Genomic DNA, 23,248 nt, shown 5'->3' with positions numbered 1-23,248 from the left:
AGTGTAGTCTGTAATTGTTATGGATCGATGATAGACAGAAAATGACTCTGTGGATGAAGTGGATGGAGCTCAGGAAAATGCTAAATGACAGAGGAGAGGTGACAAATCCTGAGGCTCTGAGGCACTCCTCACCGCCGGTGTCAGCGTCCTGAAAGTTGGGATCGAGGCCTTTGTCTAAGAACTTGACCATCTTGTCCACAGCGCTGGTTTGGATATAATCCATGAATTTCTTCAGGCTAGCCTGCATGTGGAGAGAAATGTGCTGCTGTATTATAGGGAAAATATAGAACTCCTGCCTTTGAAATACTGTATGTGCAAGCGAAGGACAGTACAGTGACAGCATACAGTAGTATAGTATGGTATATTAACAAGGAGAAAATATACACAGATTCACATGCACAAATACATGTATGAATATACTTACACTGCATACTGTACAGTAGTGATTTTAAATCCACTCACTCTGTGTCAGTACATTTATATGACTGAATCCCTTCAGAGATCCAACTTCAGGACAAATGGATTTCATACCTTAGTGTGCAGTTTTGCCAGTTGCTTCTCATCCAGATTGGTCTGTTTGTATACCCTGGTCTTGTATCGAAACTAAACCCGAGAGAGAAGAAGGAGAACAAAGAGTTAATCCTAACACTTTTGGCCTAGATACACAAAATGGGGCCTGTAGATTTATTGTACAGACAGAGAGCTTTACCTGGTTTACTATACAACCCCCTCTTTTACTTCACTGAAGACAAGAAATGTGGGAAAAAATGCTTGCTTTATAGCAGTTTAAAGATGGTTTAGAGCCTCCACTGGGTCATAATATAACATGAAAACAAGATGACTGTACAGAGTGGATAAGAGATTAGGAGATAAATAAAGCAGGGAAGCTGAACAGTTCAGTGACATTCCTCTAAGAAGAATGTATGAAACTTCGTTCATAAACCAGGGTTTTTATAACCTTAGATATCACAAGGAACATTCACAGTACAGTTAAAGTGCTGCTCTTTTTTACTTCAGTCATCTGGGATCTGGACGCAAAATACCAAAAGTTGTAGAGTAAATCTTGGGCACACAAACCAAAAACGACAATCCTCATCTACTGCACTTATCTTAATGCTGTAATATACAAGACTCTTTGTTAGGATTCAATTGATTGGTCCAACGGCACCTACGGAGTACGACTTTAAACTAACTTTTCTGACAGTTTCTCAAAATGTATTGTAAACTTTAAAACTTTCAAGAGGAAACCATTGCATCTAATTCTGCTTTTGACCATTGCATTATTGAATAACAGTTACATCTTGAGGATATGCAGGCTACATCACTTCTCTATTGTGCAGTACTATGCCTTACAACTGTGTCAAAGGAAGACTGGAATCTTACCTCTAAATATGGTACCCCTTTCTCAAAGGACTGTGGGTACTCTTTGAGCAGCCTCTCCTCCTCCAGGAACTTGGCATCATGGCCGTCCGTTGCGGGCTGGAACAGACCGTAGTTCAGGACGTCCCGAAGAGATTCAGTCAGGGAGCAGAGCACCTGCTGCTTGGCCTTCCACACAGTGGCATCTGGGTTAAACCGCAAACATTTCTGCAGGAGAGACAGAAGGCGACATAGCTCAGCTTTAGTTTATAGAGCAGTGATTGTTGGTTAATTGGTATACTCTAAATGTCAAGGAATAAATATGACCATTTAAAGAATCTGAACAACATTTGTGGTTTACAAGAGATTACAGCAGGTAAAACAAGGTAAGAAATACAGTGGAGCTGCTCAGTGGCCAGCAGATCAGACTGTGGTTGTACTGGGCAGCTTCCAGGTATGAATGTGATCAGGGCGTTCCTGCAAAAGAGAGGCTGCCTCTCAGTGAACCTTCCCTGAATAAATAAAGGTTAAATAAATAAAAATAAAAACAGTATAAAAGGCAGCAAAAGTGAAGTCAACGACAATCACATTAAAAGGAAGTCAGTGAAACTAAGTTTTAAGAACTGATTTTAAAGATGATAAAGCAGCCAGACTCACTTCCTATGCATCAATCAAAACATCAGAGGCAATGTTAGAAAACTGATCACTTTTAGTTAATCTAAACTAAGAAATAGTCGTTAGGAACGGCATCATTTTAAAACTGAAACAGCCAAAAGGAAATTTAAGGAAACTAAAGGAAAGTAAACTAAATTGTGGAAAAGCCACAATTATTCTTAAACTAGATTTAAGCCAAGCCTTGCCTGAGGACCTCAGGCTGCAATCTGCCTCATGAAATGATCTGTCATTTTTGGTGGCAAAACCATCTGTGCCTTAAATACAAACTATAACTAATGCTAAGACACTCAAATTAGGATGTTTTTAACTTCCTGTTGCAGAATGAACCACATTTTTCTTCAGAAATAGAACTTTTACTTTTTCTTATAGTACACCTGTACATTTACTTCAGTAGGATTTGAATGTTTTTTTCAAATTGAATGTTTTTTTTGAATGTCAACTTTTATTTGTAATGCAGTGTTTTTAGATTGTTGTATTGGCATTTTTTAAGTTAAAAAATTGAATACAATTTGAATAATTTGTAGAAACATTGACCTTTATTCTGATTAGTCTGGGGGGCGGGGGCACTATACATTTCATTTATCAGAACAATATTTTTCTTATCTCCTTTTCCACAAATCATCTATTGAACCCTTAGGTTTATCTTTTGACCCCTTGTAGAGGTCACCACTGTCCCAGAGACAATCCTGTGCCAGATGTTCTAACTGACTGACTGCAGCATGACGAGCAGTTCCCCCTGTAAACCAGCAGGGGGAGACAGCCTCAGAGTAAAGTGGGTGATTCCCAGTGGCCTCAGCAGAGAGGATATGAATGGCAGTTTGGTGCAGTTTTAAGTGTCTCCGGTGGGGTCGTGAATGGCCAAATGCATAACGGCTTAGAGGCTCAGTCAGCAAAGTGGGACGTACCTCACTACACAGATGGCTGACAGAAGGTTTTTGGCACCGCTTTCTCTCCCCTCTCTCTCTCTCTCTCTCTCTCTCTCTCTCTCTCTCTCTCTCTCTCTCTCTCTCTCTCTCTCTCTCTCTCTCCATCTCCTTGGCCAGAGTGGAGTCGGGTTGTTCTCTGACCTTGAGGCATCAGCAGCAGGATGATTGGCCCATGCAGAGTACAGCCAGCTGCAGGATCCCTGCCTCTTACTGCATTACTGCATGGGCTCTTGTCTCCAGCCAATACGGCTTCTAACCCAGAACATTCACTCAGTCATTGTAACTCATCTTAATCTCTTACATACATACAAGTAGACACACATTTCTGTGTGTGTGTGTGTGTGTGTGTGTGTGTGTGTGTGTGTGTGTGTGTGTGTGTGTGTGTGTGTGTGTGTGTGTGTGTGTGTGTGTGTGTGTGTGTGTGTGTGTGTGTGTGTGTGTGTGTGTGTGTGAGAGAGAGATTAAACCCTGCATGGGGGTTTGTGCAGAGGAGTAACATCACATTTTCTCCGTCTATTTTATTCTGCAAATCGTTCGTGCACAGCCAACCCGGTCGCCGAGGCAACCGATATTCATTAGTGGAGCAAGCTGCTTGTTGCCATAGAGACATCCCTGTGTTCCCTAGGAGATGGGGTACTGGGAGGCTGTGTGTGTGTGTGTGTGTGTGTGTGTGTGTGTGTGTGTGTGTGTGTGTGTGTGTGTGTGTGTGTGTGTGTGTGTGTGAGTGAGTGAGTGAGTGAGTGAGTGAGTGAGTGAGTGAGTGAGTGTGTGTGTGTGTGTGTGTGTGTGTGTGTGTGTGTGTGTGTGTGTGTGTGTGTGTGTGTGTGTGTGTGTGTGTGTGGGTTACAGCAGCAAGGCAAAAGCGAGTGGAGTAATAAGGAAGGGAATGTCTAAGACTTTGAGTATGAGAGAGAATGAGTATGAAAGGGTGTGTCTGTTTGTATTAGATTAGGTTTCACACACACACACATACACAGATGTACACACAAGCATACTGTATACACGGCACTTACAGTCCCAGTGAACAATAAAGAATGCAGGCAAACACTGTAATATGAATCACAGCAGGGGAAAATGAAGGTTAAGGATTCAGTTATCATGCTGGAGGAAAATTCCCACAGTCAAACTGAACAATTATAAAAAACTGATAATCATCATAAAATAATAGAGATGAATATGTGTGTAATAACTTTGCTTTTGGCCTAAAAAGCTTTAGATAGATGGAGATTTTACTGAGGTAGCTATGCTGTTTATTGATCTGTATACCTCCACGAATAAGATTGATCTTATAGTTTCTAACTGGCCAGGGTTAGGGTTTATCACAGATTCCTCATCCCTATAAGGCCTTCAAAATGCAACTTTGTTATTTAAAGTTTTCCCACTTATTCACTCTATATTAAAGACATATTCATACTGTTTGTAATGCAACAGTATAGTCTGTTAACTGTGTTTTATAAAATTAAAAAAACATGTCTATATAGTCACAGACAGCCTTGCAACTTAAACCTCCAATTGCGTACTTGCAGTTGAGTGTGGTGCCCTCTAGTGGTCAGATATCTTTGTTTGACTAAAGGGCTACTGAGCACCACTGAGTTGTTGGTTTGTAGAATGTTTCTGTACAATGACAAAATTGTTTCAGTGTCAAAATATAAAAAATATAAATGCCAAGATGTTTGTTTCCCTTCAAATTCATGCTTGTCCATGCTGATATTCTGGCTAATCAGTGTTCATAAAGAACTTTATAGCTGGGACTTCCACGCAGCCTCACCAGCGCAGCACTGTATGGAACCAGTAACATACTGCAGCTACCATTCAGTGGCCTCACGGAGGAGTTTATGGTAGCTCGCACAAGAGAAGTCCTACACTACAGGGATTCAAGGGACTGCAAGGTGTGAACTGGAAGGAAATGGAGGGCAGCAAACGCAGTGGAGGTGGCAGCGTCACGCCGAAGGCAAAAGGCACCGGTGGGCATCATGGGTTGGGCTACTTCCCAAAGACCCAGGTGGGCAAGGCCCAGGGCAAGGAGAGACACCTTTACTCCAGGAAGCGGTCCGAGCAGGTGTGGAGGAAGAGCGAGTGAGTAGGGCGGTGGGTCTCCGGCAGCAGGGAGCTTGGACAAGGTGGGAGAGTATACTCCAGCGCAGGATCACCTGGGCAAACATCATGCAGGCAGACTTGTAACACGTCCAGTTCCTTGTGCAAGCAGTCTACGATGCCCTACCAAGCCCAGCTAACCTCCACACCTGGGGGAAAAGTTTCCTTCCTGCCTACTTTGCTCTGGAAGAGGCTCTCTAGAACATCTCCTAAGTAGCTGCCAAAGGCCCTTGCAGATGGCCGCTATCGTTGGCACCCGGACCAGATGCTAAAAGCAGTTGCTGAGACTGTAGCCGCAGCCATCCGCACCAGCAAACACCACCACGCTCCAAAGAAGGCAATCTCCTTTGCCAAAGCCGGAGAGAAAACCCGGCCAAGACCAAGCACTCCATCAGCAGGTCTCCTCTACACAGCTTCTGACTGGCAGCTGCAGGCTGACCTGGGAAAGCAGCTGAAGTTTCCACAACACATCACAACAACATCACTCCGTCCAGATATGATCATCACCTCCGAGGCTTCAAAACAACTGATCATACTGGAACTCACAGTGCCCTAGGAAGAGCGTATAGACGAAGCCAATGAGAGCCTATAGAAGTCGACTGTAGAGGCTTTGCAGGGCGCTCACTGTGCTCAACTGGAGCGGCCAAGAAAAGGGCCATTAAGTCCGCAAGTGATGCAGCAGAGAAAGCTACAAGGTGGATTTGGTTGAAAAGGGGTGATCTGTGGGTTGCTGCTGGGACGCAAGTCAGGGCCTGAGCAACCCTGGCTGGGTCGCATGGGAAGAGGGTGTCTGATGTTGTGAGACTCAAAACACCTGATGACCCCATGTCACATCACTGAGGATGCGTCCCAGTGCATCCAGGGGATGTTTCTTGCATATTAAGTATCAAAAGAAGAAGTGATTGTTCTGCTGAGAGATGAGAGATATATTATTATATATGACATTTTTTGATTTTTTTTTCACATTTCTCTAATCTTTAAAATCTGTAAAATATGGTATTATATGATCTTGAACAGCCTCAAACAGTTATATATTTATATAAAACTAAGAGGTTTAGAGGAAAGTTGGAAGTAGTGGAAAGGTGCCCAGGCCATTTAAGGCAGTAATGACTGAGGGCACAAAACTCCTCCCAAAGCAAGTTATTTTTTATTTTTTTTTGCACAGTAGTTGTCTGTATCTGCAGCCAGAGGGAAGGAGGGTGAAACATAGGTTGAGGGAGTGGAAGGGGTTGTGTGCTATGGTCAGTGCTCTGCGAGCGGTGGCAGTGTCATTGAGGTTGTGGGGAGGCCAATTATTTGAGATGATCTATAATAATACGACAATCAGAGCCAGGGGACATTTTTCAACACATTTTTTTATGTTTAATAGCCTACAGTAAGTACATTAGCTTACTTAAGTATTGTAGTATTAAGTATTTTTACTGCGGTGTATGGCTACTTTTTACTAAAGTATAAGATCTAAATATTTTTCACAACTGGACATGGGTGAAACATAACAAGGATACTTTATCCCATAACTGGGTCACATATAAATGCACTAAATGTCAAAGCTTTTATAACCTTTATATGATTTTCAGTTTTACAATAAAATCTTAACGCAACTATAAGCCCTTCTGTTTCTCTTGTGGTTTTATCTTTATGCAGACCAAAAATTCTGTCTTGTCTCTCAAAGCTGTGATAACACTTTCCCACTCACATTCACCCACTCACTCTGTCCATACTGCTCTTTATCTTCCCCTGCCTATCTCTATCTTATTCTACCTGCTCCTTCCCTCTCTCTTCATCTTTCTGTATCAGCTCTGTGACTTATCTATGCAGAAATAAGAGTCACTCCTCTCTCTCTCACTCTCTCTCTCTCTCTATCTTTCTCTCTCTCACCTCTCTCTGTGTCTAGCTCTCTCTATCTCTGTCCCTCTGGCCTTTTCCTGCAGGCCATGTGCAGGGGGACTAGAAGCCTTTAATGAGATCTATGGGGAAATAACCCCCTACTAAATACACATACACACACATATACACACGCCAGCTGGCCATGTCACCATTTAAGTCAACTTCCTCTCCATATCTCACTCTCTTTCTCTCTCTCAACCACTCCATCCACCCCCTTCCTCTCTATAGCAGTTCAAGAGAGTGAATTAATTTCTTTAAAGCATTCCTGTCATCCCTTCTTTGCCTTGTTCTCACTCCATTGTCTTTGTCTCACTCACCCATGCTGAACTCGCTCCTCTCCTCCTCCCATTCTTCCCTCTCTTCCCTTTCTATTATCTCAGTCCCTCTGTTAACCTTTGTGGCTCATCCTATCATTAACATACATCTCCAGAACTGTACAGGGGCATGGTGGACACTGACTGTCCCTTGTAGTTTGAGAAGTTCACACATCTTAAGTAGGCGCTGAAATACATGTGTGTGCACGCGCGTGCATGTTTCAATTTAGAAGGGTTAGTGAGGCCAATCCTGCCTGACGGGCGGCAGCTTATACTTCAGAGTTTGCACGACTTAAGTCAAACTGTGGAGAAAAACTCATTTGTTTCACGCTGTTTAATGTGCTCAGTAGGCAAACGCCAACCAGACTGCATATGCGTGAGTTTGACAATCTAATAAACCTTCAAACAAAACTGCCTAGACCTCCTGCTGCTGCAGGATCATATCAACAACTAGTGAAACACATAGCTGACTATTGCTGTGCACACAAATGAGTTAATGGACCAGTGCCTTTTTCATCAGCTACCAGTGGAAGAGGAAGGATCAGCGCAGAGTGCACATGTCCACAAGCAAAAATCCCCTCATCAATGTCATTAGTTGTCAATGAGTTGGTTGGAGATGTATAGGCTACATTTGGTTGAAAAGTGGAAGTGTTTTAGAAGCATTTTAATGAAAATATGACACGACAATACAGTGTGAAGCAGGAAACACGTTGAAATAAAGTCACATCGCCTGTCTTTGACAAAAAGTTGCACTTGAACACACTGCAATGACTACAGTCACTGACCAACTAGCACATACGTCCTGCGCCTACAGCAGAGGAAATAACTCTTTATACCAGCAGGCAGCGGTAATCTATTCATCATACAAATAGGGAGACCCAAATGCAGGGAGAGGCAGGCAGGCAGGAGAAGGGTTGAACACAAAGATTTATTGAAGGAACAAACCAACAAAAACTAGCAGGGCAAGGACACAAACTGACAGAGTAAAGACACAAAACAATGTGACAAGAGAAACACAAGGACTAGATACACTGGGTAATGAGGTAACGAGGGGCAGGTGACACACAGGTGAAACATATTAGGAGAGACAGGGTAATCAACAAAGGCGGGAAAACAGGAAGTAAAACTAGACAAGACAAGACAGAAAACAGGACTATCAAAATAAAACACGTCTAGAGCGACATGCTCTACTGTCGGCCAATGATCTCTCTGGGGTGTCAGGGCCTTTAAGAGTGAGAATGGGTTGTTCTGGGCTACTGAAGAAACATAGCGGGATCCGTGGAAGAGGACTCGCTCCCTATTTAGATATGAAGGGCTCATTCTATAAAGTAATGAAAACATGTTTATGAATATTATATATCATTTCTGCCAATAGTTCACACTTAATCCTACACACTGCTCCTTTAAGTATAAATGCGGCCTGATGTGCAGCAGTCACTGGAACCATAACATAAATTGCCATATCAAAGTCAACTGGCGAAGGTAAATCTATAATTTAACTGCATCAAATTGGATCATTTCAAGACAACACTGATTGGTGAACCTCTGACATAGACCATATAGATTTATATTTAGCAAAAACTAATTGACACTAATTGACAGTGTTTGTGTGTTTATGTGTAGTCTGCATTACGGCATGTGAGTGCTCTTACGTCACTCCTCCCTCAATTCATAACATTTGCATTTGCGTGCTACAGTCACTCCCTTGTCTCATTACAACACAGCTAACAAGCAATTATAGTTTATTGAGGGTGAATTAGCTGACATGTAGAACAGACCTGATGTACTGGGAGTGCAAAGTGATATTACTCAACACCAGTGAGAGAAGGAGAAGGAGGACAGGAGATGAACCAAAAAATGGCCTGAGGAGGTTGAGTCAGGACAGGAAGAGAGTGAGTGAGTGAGTGAGTGAGTGAGTGAGTGAGTGAGTGAGTGAGTGAGTGAGTGAGTGAGTGAGTGAGTGAGTGAGTGAGTGAGTGAGTGAGTGAGTGAGTGAGTGAGTGAGTGAGTGAGTGAGTGAGACAGTAAATGTCAGAGTGATGGTCTCTCATGGCCTCATGAACTGAGTGAGTGCATCTTGGCAGGAAGTCTATAGGGTCATGTTTTAGTGCTTTCATATGTCAATGTTTATATGTCTGAGTGAGTGAGTTCATGTAACTACTCAACTCACACATGTAGAGCGAAGAAGAAAAATATAAGAGATTAAAAAAGATCAGAAGAAAAATATATTTAAAATACTGTACAGTTAGAACACAAATTGGCTCATTATTGCCACTTCTTTGTGAAAAAATATATATTTCTCCGTCAGTGTACATCTGCCAGCCAGTATTCTTGCAATCTTGAGGGTCCACAAATAGAGACATTATAACAAACAAAGTGTATACTTGAGAACATTTAAAGATTCTGACATTTTATTATTATTTTAGTTTTGAGTCAAAAACCTGAGAATTGAATTTAAAAAAATACATTTTCATTATTTCATTTCCACCTCCTTGCTACTCACAAAGATAAAAAAGATTTGCATAAACATCTTTCCTGTTAAAAGAAGGAAAGAAGAAGAGAGAAAGGTGAATGTGTCCTCCCACGATGACTATCTTCTTCAATAATGTGGTATTTTTATTTTATTTCATAACTAGTGCAGTGCCCGTTGAAAATGTGCCTGTTTGGAACGGGCCAATTGCTTGGCCTATGGTATTGCTGCTTGTAGAATTCTTCAAAACCAAATTGCACCCCAAAATACTTACAGAAGGACCCCAAACCACTTCAAATGCAACTCCCCTGTATACCCTACTACTAACTTACTGATTTACCTGACAGAGAACGTTGCAGATTCAGAATGTAATCACAAAATCACAATGAAAATGTGGAGTAATCAGACATTAGCGTCATGGACTCATGGCAGTGCGCTACCCACCTGGCCTGTTATTTCCATAAATCAGCACATATGCATTAATCGCCACCAGAACTGGACTGTTTGTGTGTGTGTGTGTGTGTGTGTGTGTGTGTGTGTGTTTTTGTGTGTGTGTGTGTGTGTGTGTGTGTTTTTATAGAGAAGAGATAGAGAGAGAGAGAGAGAGAGAGAGAGAGAGAGAGAGAGAGAGACGGTGTTGTCTCGTTTAGTATGAGGACTCATTAGTTAATTTAAAGAGTTGGGTGAAAGATCTGACTCAAACAGGTTTAGTGCTCAGTCAGTGTGCATGCAGTGTGAAGGGGAGCGGCTAGAGCAGCAAAAGCCAATGTGTGCTTCTTTTACGATATATATTTAACGATATCTTTTGCATTTCTAATCCAAACAACGTCAGACTTGGCACTGCACTTACTCGTGCCCGTAGCAAGACACCTGTGAAGTTTGAAATCCATCAGACTAACGGTTCAAGAGATATGCGCATACACCCACACAGACAGACAGACAGACAGACAGGCAGACGTTCCTGCAATTTATAGATAGATGATGAGCAGGGAAAGACCAAGGGGGCCTTGATTTTGTTTGTGTTACTCTTCCTGACAAAGCACATAAGCAAATTTGACAAATCTTACACATTTATTTTAAGGGATGAATACTGTCTCTACTGTAAATGTCTACGAGATACACATATTCCAATTAATATTTAGCACAGTACTTATTATAAGACACTTATTTTAAACAGGAAATATTTACAATTTTGAAGGTACCATCTAAACTATACTAAAATATCATTCCACCTTTATTTATTTCTGTCTGCTTAACTTTATCCATCTGGATCCCGTTCTATCTAACTTTGTCTTCTTAAATCTACTCTTATGTCTTTTACCTGCCTTTCTCAGCTACCTTCTTTCTACATTAATCTGTCTCCCTCCACTTACCTTTATCTCTATGTTCTTATTTGTAGTTTGATCTACTCTGTCTCCACCTCTTTCCCCCTCTACGTCCAACCACCCACGTCTTTGTTGCACATTCTACCTCTATCTATCTGTAATGTGTCTTCATGTGACTGTCATGCAATTTCTGAGGTTTTGACCCTGAGCTTGAGTGAGCATTCTCTTCCCAAGCGATCCCATTTATCCATTTTTTTTTTACAATCAAATTTTGATGTCTATTTGTTAGAATAAATAGGGAGTGGTGAACTATTTATGGTTGGCTTTAAAAACACTGAATCAAACACACTTGTGTATCCACACACACACACACACACACACACACTGCTGAAAACACCCATGCACAGATCAATAATAAATCACACAGCAGCAAGAGGGAGGAAGAAGCGTTGAGCGATGCATTTATAGTGCACTGGGATGGTAAATATAAAATATGGACACGCAAACAAACTGGCACTCAAAAAATACATTTATTTAATTTGCAGTTTCATTCTTGCTGATGATTTATAAAGCAGACACATCACAGAAGCCTCGGATCCTTATAGGAGAAAGAGAACAGAGGACAAGCCGCTAATGTCTGAGGAAAACCAACGGCCTTCTGTTTGTTGAACACAAAGGCCGTCTGGTTCAGCTTTAATCTGGCAATGAGCAAACTCTCTTCTCTATTTTTTCCTTTTCCTCTTCTTAGTCTGTTTTTTTTTCTCTTCTGCACAAAAAAAAACACACTTGGATGCAGCCTCAGTCCCTTGCATCCCCTGCACTTCATAATTCAATTATCAGAATAATTGAGTTACTACTGATGATTCACTCATCAGAAAAACACAGAGGGAAAAAAAGACGTGTCTGGCGTCTAGCAACTGCCTAATTTTTCAAGAGTGGGAGAACAGCGCACTGTACATGGTGGCAGCTGAATCTCCAGCCAGTGAAGCCGATTTAGACACACTTCTGATAGAAGTTTTCGCACTGATTTAATAAGTCTGCATCTGGGAAATTGAGAGCGATGGCGGATCATGATTCTGGATAGCCCTCTTAAAACCAGTCACACCAAAAAGGGCTTTTCACAGCATGCTTTATAGCACCTTTTAGAAGCTTTTTGGTGACATTAAACCAGAGCCCCCCTCTTGTAGCCTCCTCTATTCACTTCAACTACCCTCTCTTTGACTCTCTCTAAATCTTTTCTGGCTTGTAGGGTTTTTAAAATCAAATTTTTGCCCACATATTCTCATCGTGATTGTGCTTGTATGCGCGTTGGCTCTGTCTCTCTCTTTCTCTCTAAAGCTGGGTCACCTTGAAAGCCTCTTTCACCCTCTCAGATCAGTCACTTTGCTGACAAGTATTCGCGCTTCGCTCAGTTTTCCATTGGTGATGCAGTGTGAGAGAGAGAGAGAGAGAGAGAGAGAGAGAGAGAGTAAGAAAAAGAAAGTGAATCTAATTAATGTAATACGCCCAATCTTTGGAGACTTGCAGTGTTTCTGGAGCACTGCACAAAGCAGGTTTCGACTGACCTGACCACACATACTGTCATACACTCATGGTCAGATTATCAAATGATGTGCCACAGGGCACAGACACAGAACATAGCTCCATCCTACCAAACAACACTCCTCCAAGTCCCAGAGTCCATACTGCACGATGTCAGTATGGAGGCATAAACACCCACTCCTTTTCAAAGTGTCAGAAAGGCTTCATTGTTGTGACATCTCTAAAGTGAAAGTGAAAGCTATTCCTTCAGTTTTTCAGGCAGACTTCTGAGCAAGGCTCTAACAAAATAATCTATCCATTCATCCATTTTTCATAGCCAATCATCCTGTGCAGGGTCACAAAAATGACAGAGGCCCCTGAGCACTTCAGGCATGTTTTAACATAATATATGTGAAAGGAAATTTAGGATGTTTTACACTTTGGTTTTTATACAGTATAAATACGAAAGATAAGATACAACGTGTGAATTTAGAGGTGCTTGTAGGCGGATTTTGTTACCTTTGGACAGAGCCTGTTTCCCCCTGTTTGCACTCTTTGTGCTAAGCTAAGCTAAGCTATGCTATGCTAACTGGGTGCTGGCTCTGGCCTTATTATCTTCTCATCTTACTCTCAGCCAGAAAGCAAAAAAGCATATTCACAAAAATTAAAACTATGTCTTTAAAGACAACGCCAACTGATGCAAGCTATACTGCATATGGTGTGTTTTAGAATAAACAGCAAAAACTAGACAGATCTTGACGAGTATACAGGCATGTATGCACTTATATGAAATACAAATGGCTTTCATTAGTAGTGAAACTGATAGCAAAAACAGATTTAACTGATCATGAATGTGTTTAAAAAAAAACTGAGTTGGGATTGAGGCCCTTTGTGTTTGTGAATTTATCAGGGATTGTTGCCATGATGTTGGCAGATTTTGGGGGTGTGTGCGGTGACAGCACTGACCGTTTGCTTTATGTCTGGGATACCGATGCGAAACACCATCATGGCAATGTGGGTGTCCTCAGATGGCACAGTGCCTGTGCTGCGCTCCTTCAGCCTCCGCTGCTGCTGCTGCTGCTGCTGCTGCTGCTGCTGCTGCTGCTGCTGCTGCTGCTGTATGTGATTGGCTGGCTGTTGGTGAGTGGGTCCAGGATTGGACGAATAGGGGTTTGTGGTATGTCCAGGGTTCCCTGAACGGACCTGTCTGTCCCCGGTGGGTCTTCCGGACAGTTTACCGGACTGCCTGTGTCCCTCACCCCTGCCCCCCCGCGACAGGCCTCCTCGCCTGACCTCCTCCACCGTCTCCTCTTCATCGTCTTCCTCTTCCCCCTCCAGCTCGCCGTTCTCCTCCTCCTCCTCCTGGTCCTCATCACGCTCCTCTTCTTCCATTTCTTCCTCTTCCTCTTCTTCCTCGTCCTCTGCCCCTGGATAGAGATGTCGATTGTTTCCCAGCATCCTTTGTTGCTCCTCGTCGCTGGACAGGGGGCTGAATGGCATCGTCATGGCGACAGAGAGGGCGGCACAAGTGGCAACACCATCATTCCCAGAGAGACACTGCAATGTGGGGAGGGAAGAGAAGACTTGATCAAAACCGAGACAAAGAAAAACTACAGAAAAAGTTTATAAGGAGTAAGTTTATTCTCTGACCAGACCTCCATACCACCACACTCAAGTGACTGCTGCACTTAGAGACAGTAGTACTTCTAACCCTCACTGCATGATGACATACTATTCACACCTCATGTATAAAAGAACCATGTATAAAAGATGTGTGCTGTTTATTTTCAGCTTCCAGACTCTCACCAGACTTTCAGACATCCTGCATGTGCTGTTAAACTCAAGATTTGCAGAACAGTGTGTAAGTTAGCACTGTGTACAACTGTGAAGAGTAGTATTATTGAGGGCCCACATCGTAACCTTGAGAATAAAACCTTTGAAGAAGTAATTCCTCTGTAGATATAAAAGACACTAGACTAACAGTTAGCAGAGAGACCCAATAATAATGATATCAACTGGTCTCTCTGTCCATCTTTCTATTTGTATGTCCACAATTTGTGGCAATTACCATCATGGGCTGTCATGAAATTTGGTAAGTACCCAAAGGATAAATTGTTGTGTTTTGGTGACATCCTGACCTATAGCTTAGCACAACCATCAGGCAAAAAATGTCATACCATTTACACAAGAAATATCAAAATCAGTTTGACAAGGATTTCCATGACTTTCATTGAGCACATCTGGAAATTGACTCTTTACATTTTGGATACTTCGAAAGCTCTCTTCAGCCAAATACTTCAACTTTGCAACATAATGTCATTATAAAATAAGCAGGTTTCTCCTTGAAGGAAAACCTTTTGATTTGAATGATGCCATAACCTTTCTTTTAGCACTTCCATCAGGACAAACCTAACCTCAACACTGGTAAAGCTCTAAAATAGAAAACCCAACAGTGGTTTGTCCAGCATATTGTATTGTATATTATGTATTGTTGGTTTTAATCAACAAGGATCTCAGACTTTAAATATTGTTACAATAAAGCTGCTGAGTACAATCAACAATTTAAATGAGTTCAGTTCCTGTGTGAAAAAGCCAACATGGCCCTCAGTAGCTGATATATTGGTCTAACTATACACAGCAGACTATTCATCACTGCACATCTTCTATGCAGACACTCTTAATGGACAACAGCTCTTCATGTGATAAACTATACACTCTTATGCTCTTGCCATCACCCCTGAGAGAGCCAAGAGGCCACTTTAGAGCATCAGTGATGCAGTGCTGCATTCAAGTACAAGCTGAGCAAGATAACAGATCTGTCCCTGGTGGCTCCTGGTTGGCTCTGCTTGCTGTTTCAGGATTTTCAGCACCACTACATTCTGGACAGCTCCACACAGAACCAAAGAGCAGAATAACAAACGGCAAAGAGACAGGGCTTAAATTCACACCAGAGGACTGTAGAGACCTCAAATACACACTTGATCTGAAAGTAACAAGAGTGAAGCTGAAGTACAAGTTTTAGGCATTTCTACTTGAAGTGCTAGTTTATAGTTCTACTCCATTACATTTATTAAATAGTCTACTTTTTTTTAACACTGATTGCACCCATGATCTGAACACTATGCAAACACAAAACTGTATAAAACAAAATTTCAATTGAAAGTTTCTCATCTAAACATTCATCCAGAAACAAAATCCATATTGAGTAGCTGTTTGTTTTCATTTTACTTCAATGAATATATAGTACAGAATAATGAGCCAACTTTAAATTGTAAATGGTGTGTGTGTGTGTGTGTGTGTGTGTGTGTGTGTGTGTGTGTGTGTGTGCGTGCGTGCGTGCGTGCGTGCGTGTGTGTGTGTGTGTGTGTGTGTGTGTGTGTGTGTGAGTGTGTGTGTGTGTGTGCGTGTCTGCTTGTGATGAGGCAGCTAGAAGACATAGCGGAATCAGAGCCATGTTGTAAAGGGGGGGAGGGAGTGTTCACAGAATGTCAAGACTTTCCTCATGGGACAAATTACCAGTTTCCCGTTAGACAAGAAACATGAAGGGAGAATAACGAATGAAGAAATGCCACAAGAAAATGAAAAAGAAAAAGTGGACAACAGGACCTAGCAGATGGCAAAGAATATCCCTTTCATGTCTCACATCTTATTCCACATGAAAAATAAAAGCATTTCCGTAAGGAGAGATCATTACAACTTTCTATCATGCAACTTGCTCCAAGAATGTTCTTGAATAACGTATCATTTATTGGATTCCAGGGGCGCAATATAGTATATACGTACAGTAGTTTGAGCCATTTGGAGGCAATACCTAAAATAAATTAAATTGCTTTACAGAAAATTGGAATTCTTACCACAATTCTTCACCTGATCTAATAAAAACAAAAGATTATTTATTTGTGTTCAGAAATTATGTGTCTTCTCTCTCTGTCTCTTTAATTTCCCCTCACTTCTCACAAAAACACACACACTCTGTGAGTGCATGAGTAGTTGTGACGAATACTGACTCTCTGGCAGCATTTCAGCCTACAACTTTTGAAAACCTAGCAGGCAAACTCCTGTTCAGAGTCATGAAGAAAGATGGAGATGGCAGACAAAGTGCAACAAACTGTAGAAGTTTAACAGACACAACATTCAGATTGCATCACCCACTAATACAGACAAGCATCTCAGAGGACACATACTTGTAACACTTGACAACCAAGCACAAATGATGAATCATTATTATTACTTTGTAATAGAGTATTATTTATCATTATTGACGCATTAACCTGTAAGTGGCATAAATTGTACTTTTACTACTGCATGTGCACTGTGTCTTGGGTTGTTATATCCAAATCAATATTATTTTATAATCTCAATCTATGTTTTGGTTGTAAAGTATTTATGTGTAAATAGTGAATAGTAACTTCAGCCATAAGATAAATGTAGCGGAGCAAAAAGTGCAGTATATGTCAAGTATAAAGTTGCATAAAATGGAAGTAACTAAAATTATACCAGTACTTGAGTAAATGTTAACATAAATTAGTATGAACTGGGCTCTTGTTATAAAGTTTCTACAGCTAGATAAAGTGTATTTTTAAAGTGCCCATATTATGAAAAAATCACTTTTTCTGGGATTTGGGGTGTTCTTTTGTGTCTCTGGTGCTTCCACACACATACAAACTTTGAAAAAAATCCATCCATGCTGTTTTGAGTGAGATACAGTTTCTGAATGTGTCCTGCCTTCAGTCTCCTAGTGAGCTGTTCAAAATCGGCGTGACGTCACAGTCCGAAATGAGCTGGCTAACCACAACCGTTAGCTTGTTAGCATGCTAACAGTTAGCATTAGCATGCTAACGCTAATGCTAACGCTAGCATGCTACGTCGTTCTCAATAGCAAAGCACTGCTACAACACACACAAGTTCACCATAATCTACAAAAGAACTACTTACATGTGCGCCCTCATTTAGAAGTCTCCCAGCTAATCCTGCCTTGTAACTGACCAAAGTTGGAGAAACAGGCTTTCTTTTACTGTCTCTAGAGTTAGCTAGCTGACATGCTCTACATCTGAACTACTGAGCATGTGCGAGTACAATCAAAGATAGTACAGAAGAAGAAGATGAAAAGAGGTCTCACTCTGTAGCTAAAACAGAAACCAGGTGAAAATAGGATCTGCAGCAGTGAGAGAGAGCTGTGCAGTACAACAAAAATATAGTGTTTTTGGAAAATTAAACCATGTAAACCTATTCTGGTACAACCTTAAAATACAGTTATGAACCTGAAAATGAGCATAATATGGGCGCTTTAAAGCTTCGGAAAAGGTTAAAAGCAGGGCTCCAGGCTAACTTTTTTCACTAGGAGCAATTGAAAATGTTAGGGGCACACACCGTAAATCAACATGCTAACCAAATATTCACATTTCTACTAATTTCCACTGTCTTATTAAAAAATACTTTGATAATAGATGCAGAAATTACAATGTGCTGTTTCAAATTCAGTGTCACTTTTGAAGATCCAACATAGAAAGTAAACTGACAGCCCCATCTCTGTCATGCCAGTAAAAAAAATATACTGTATATATATATTTTTTTTATTATTGTATTTGTATATAATTTTTTTTTATTTTCATCATGACCGTTTTTAATTGCTCTTTAATGTTTCATGTAAAGCTCTTTGAATTGCCTTGTTGCTGAAAGGTTCTGTAGAAATAAAGTTGCCTTGCCTTACAACCTCAGCCTGTCAGTCAGTAACCAGGGCATAGAAACCACTGTTGTGCCTGCTCGTCGCCGAGGAAGTGAAACGTCAACCGCACCGCGACCGCTTTCGGCTCACCATTAATATCATATCGCAGCAAACACTGTCTGCGTGAAGTTATGAAAAACTGTAACCACATTTGAAACCACTTTATCCGTACCGAAATTTCGACGTTTACCGTGTAAAAAAAGGGGGCAAATTTACTGGTCGCACATGTGCAACTGGATGTAAAATTCAGTCGCACACTCAAATTTTGGTCTCAAAATGCGACCATTTGGTCGTGTTCTGGAGCCCTGAAAAGCCTGTCTTAAATGTAAATAAAAATGAATGTGGCCCTTTATATAAAGCTGTTTCTGACAATTTAGAGGAGTGTTGGAGGAATTTAAGAATAACAACCAAATTAAAGGTGCAGTAGGTAAGAATTATAAAACTAACTTTCTGTCATATTTGCTGAAACTGACCCTAAGTTTGAGTAGAACTCAAGTGCAATTTGCAAAAAATCCACAGCTCCCTGTTCAGATGCACCAATCAGGGCCAGAGGAGGTGTCTAACTGCGTGTCAATCAATGCTCATGCACAAACATTTATTCTCCCTTGTGGGGGGAGGGGCTTAGGAGACTGTTTTGGGCTTTAGCGGAAAGGGGGAAGGGACTGAGAAGTTGTCGATGTTTAAATTTGTTGGCTAAGTCCTGGATCTTTGCAATCATACCTACGGCACCTTTAAAGCAAGCTTGTCAGACTAAAGAGAAAGAATAGACGACAGGGGAGGAGAAGAGGGATGGAAAACAAATTGTTGGACGAAATTGATTAATAAAAGAGACAAGGGCACAAAGACAAAGACAAAGAGGGGGAGAGGGAGAAAGAAGCAACGTCCGTACAATCTTGTCAGAAAGTTGACTAACCAGAGAGGGGTACCTAAAGCAGATATGATAATAAATGGAAGTGAACAATCCATATTTTTGCATAGTGCTGACTTATCAAAGATAGGGGAAGCTAGAGAGGAAGGAGAGGGAAGAGGACAAAGGGGGAAGCAGTCAGGTAAGGGGGTGTTATTAGAGAGAGAAAAAGACAACAGTAACAGACATGAAGAAGAGGATAAAAAGAAAGGAAGGAAATGAAAATACAAGTGCTTTAACAAAGGGGAGAAGAAGCAAATTGCAAACAAGAATCAAAGCGTAATGGTAACAGATCTTATATTTAGCATCTTAGCATGGTATCATTTGCTAATTAGCAGTAATCACAAATTACAACTGAGGCTGGTGGGAATGTCATTGGTTTAGCAGGTATTTGGTCAAGATATGTCCCTCTGAGCCACAAATGTCAACCTCACGATGACGGAAAAATGAGAGAATGAACAATAGGATGTGTCCTCTGGGGACCACGAATGTATCTACAAAATGTCATGTCAATCCATCCAATAGTTATCGAGATGTTTCAGTCGGGACCGAAGTGGTAAACGGCCGACCAACAGACCGACATAGCATGGCTAAAAATGTGAGGAGGGGAGTTAAGGGGAGAGAGGAGCACATTATAAGGGAAAGGTGCCAGAGATACAAGAAAATGACACGCATGGATGGATTAGAGAGAGTGATAGTACAGTAAGAGACAGGAGAGGGAGGATAGAAAAGAACAAAAACAGCAGCGATATTGTGATGGAGCAGGGAAACAAAAGAACATTGAAAGAGAACAACGAGGAAAGGAATTGAATGTGAAAGGTGGCTGTGGAATCAGAGTTGGAGATGGTGGAGAGCAGAGAGTAGGCAGAGATGATGAATCTGGGCTTGAACCACGATACCACCAGCAAAAAATGTTTGGTTGAAGCTGCCAAAAGCCAGAGCTAATATTGATAGTCATTGTATTTAGATTTGGCCTTTTTCCATATTTTCATGCCAAAAGGTTTAAAGGAGTCCCTCTTTCTTGTAGAATTTGTAGAAAAGACTCCGAAAGAGCATTTAGACCCTCACAGGCTGCTATAACACTCCCCTGAAGTCATAATGAAATTTATTTTATGGCGAGAAGCTCCTTAAAGCAGGTAGAAGTTGCTTTCATTGCAGCTTTTACTGACTGACACTTTGAAGCTATTGAGTAAATTCCACCCACACCACACAATGATCACCAGCCCTCTGAATATGGCTGGTGTGACAGACCGGTTTGTCACACATTCTAAGTTATCTATTCATATTTTTTCCAAGGCTATATTAGCCAAATATTGGCTAATCCTTTGTGGATCCAGGCAGCAGAGAAAATGAAAACAGAGTTAAAAGGCTGAATCCAAACTTTTGAGAGAATCACTTATCGTCAATTAAGCTGGAACAGGTCAGGACAGAGGGAAAATTATGAGAGAAAGTGATTATCAGTTCCCGAGAGAAAAGTCATGACTCACACATAAAAGACTGTCATAATGAATGCTGAGTGTGTGTGAGCTCATGTGTGTCTTTCTGAGTGAAGATGACGAGGGCGATGGAGCGATTAGATATTGCCCTATGCCAACAAGTGATAATCATCTTCTCCGCTTCATATGTCTCTGTCATAAATCTTTATCTCTCGCTCATTCTCTGTCATTCTCCTTGGATAACTGTTTCAGTTTCAGGTCATACTTTCAGTCAGCTTGGCAACTTAAAACTATATTAACCCTCCTGTTGTCCTCGGGTCAAATTTGACCCCTTTTCAAAAGGTTTCTATATCAGAAATTTTGGTTTTCTTTCAAACAAATTGTCAAAAAGAAATAACGTGGATGGTTCCCCTCAACGCTCTTCACAAGTAAAATAAATGATCAGTTCACTACTTTCATTGAATTTGGGTGTTTTATTCAATTTTATAGCATTTAAAGAAAATAATTGATGAAATAACGTTGAAAAGAGCTTCAAAAATGTTGAAAAAAAGGACAAAAACATCTGGAAAATCTTCAAAAACACACACATCTCATCAAACTTGACTGAGCTGCTGATAGGTGAAACTCAGTTTTGGTACCAGGTGCTTTTTTCTATTTTGTTTTCCACTGCAGGAAGTATCCCCTTAGTGTAGGCAATATTCTCAGTTGATTGCCATAGTGATGCTGCGTGAAACTGCCGTGACATCATCTTCAATGTGACACCTTTCACATCAGCAATGATGTCTGAAAATGTCATACTGTTCCTTGAAAGAGGGGCAGGGTAAATCTCCTAAACCTAATATGCATGCTAAGCTATACAGATTGGTAAATTAATGGACATTAGAAAATGGAAAACTTAATTCATTTCGCTGGTACGCTCACAAACATCTGACAGCTTTAATATGTATCTGTTCTGTCGGCTGTGTCGCTTTCAATAGTGTTTGTTTTTGAGTCTCAGATTTAAAGTGATGGTTCGGAGTAATTTCACCCTAGGGTCCTTTGCACCATGACCTCGAGCCAAACACCCCCCCAGAAGCTTTTTTCACCTGGGTCGAACATTGGGAGAGTTAGCGTACAGTAGCGTTATCAGCTGAATAGCTTAGCGCAGGGGCTAATGGACCCACGTTTGTATCTCGTAAGTTACCCCACTAATATTTGCCCGAAATGATACCAAGCTTCTACACTAGTACAAATAGGTTATGCACTCATAAAACAATGGATTGGAAAGTTTGTAAGTACACCAGAAGTTTATGTAAATAGCACTTGCCTGTTGACTTCTGCTCTCTGCTGTTGCTGCTGCTGCTACTGTTACCGGTAGTAAGAGCGCTTAGTCACGTCTACAAATTACAACACCGAAAAGAGATACAACAAAAATATTTATTAATTTAATGATTAAATAAGGTAATGTCTCCAAACTTACCTCAATTATTACTTGTCTCCTGCTAGTTATACTACAGCACTTACTTAAAAAAAAAAGTTAAATTAATAAATATTTTTGTTGTATCTCTTTTTGCAGCAGCAGCTAGCAGAAGAGAGCAGGCAAGTGTTCATAAACTTCTGGTATACTTACAAACTTTCCAATCCATTGTTTTATGAGTGCATAACCTATTTGTACTAGTGTAGAAATTTGGTATAATTTCGGGCCTTATTAGTGGGGTAAGTTACGAGATACAAACGTGGGTCCATTAGCCCCAGCGCTAAGCTATTCATCTGATAACGCTACTGTACGCTAACTCTCCCAATGTTCGACCCAGGTGAAAAAAGCTTCTGGGGGGGTGTTTGGCTCGAGGTCATAGTGCAAAGGACCCTAGGGTGAAATTACTCCGAACCATCACTTTAAGACACAGTAGTGTGTTATGCAACCCAAAGGCTATTTCCTTGCTTTTTATGATGTGTTGATATGGTGTTATGTAGCTATATCTGAATCTTAATCATCTGCAGTCTTTTACAGCATGTGACACAGCATTTTGGGCATTCATTGTTGCTCTGTTGACTGTAAAACTCTATATAGGATACACATGGTTCTCATGGATTTGTTTAATTGTCTATTGTGTCCCTATAAACACCTGGAGCTCATCCATCAGATTCGTCCTGGGATTAACCCTGACCTAGAAAGGAAAGACACATCACCACTAGCTTATTTTTGGCCATACTAAAATGTTTTACTTTCTATTAACATGCATTGTGCATTATTGTATTGTAATCATTTGTAGTAAATTGTGAACTCCAGTTGTAAATGTACCGAACATGCACTCAAATCAGCAAATGAAACAGGTGGCTGGCGGCTCGGGTGGTAACACACTTGAAATGTTAAGATATTCATGAATAGGGAATAAATGAGATGAGCCATTTAACATCTGTTTTAAAAGACGCAAAGCTCAGGAGGAAGTGGCATGTTTAGCAAATCTGTGTTTTGGCAAGGGAAAGATGGATTTAATGTTTGTTTGTTAACACACAGTTTCCAGGTGTAAATGTAATCCAAATAAATCCTGTTTAAAAATCCTGCAGAGGGAAATGGGGTTAAGAAACAGCATTTCTACTTCTACTTAAAGGGGTTTTAATATCACAGA

The 23,248-nt window shown here is 41.0% G+C and overlaps 1 protein-coding gene across 1 annotated transcript in view; it reads right to left on the bottom strand.

Moving 5' to 3' along the window:
- The window catches only part of shank1 (SH3 and multiple ankyrin repeat domains 1), a 63,040-nt gene extending 45,518 nt beyond the window's left edge, over positions 1–17,522 (bottom strand). The window contains exons 1-5 of the mRNA XM_039825017.1: positions 17,507–17,522; positions 13,538–14,128; positions 1,384–1,587; positions 532–603; positions 133–241 (exon numbers count right to left, since the gene is read on the bottom strand). Coding sequence (XP_039680951.1) covers positions 133–241; positions 532–603; positions 1,384–1,587; positions 13,538–14,077 — 925 coding nt within the window. The 5' untranslated portion in view covers positions 14,078–14,128; positions 17,507–17,522. The remainder of the gene's footprint in view (positions 1–132; positions 242–531; positions 604–1,383; positions 1,588–13,537; positions 14,129–17,506) is intronic.
- Positions 17,523–23,248: the final 5,726 nt, after the last annotated feature.

This window comes from Perca fluviatilis, chromosome 15 (assembly GCF_010015445.1).
Source record: "Perca fluviatilis chromosome 15, GENO_Pfluv_1.0, whole genome shotgun sequence".
Taxonomy (NCBI): domain Eukaryota; kingdom Metazoa; phylum Chordata; class Actinopteri; order Perciformes; family Percidae; genus Perca; species Perca fluviatilis.
This window is presented reverse-complemented; position numbering and strand designations above follow the sequence as displayed.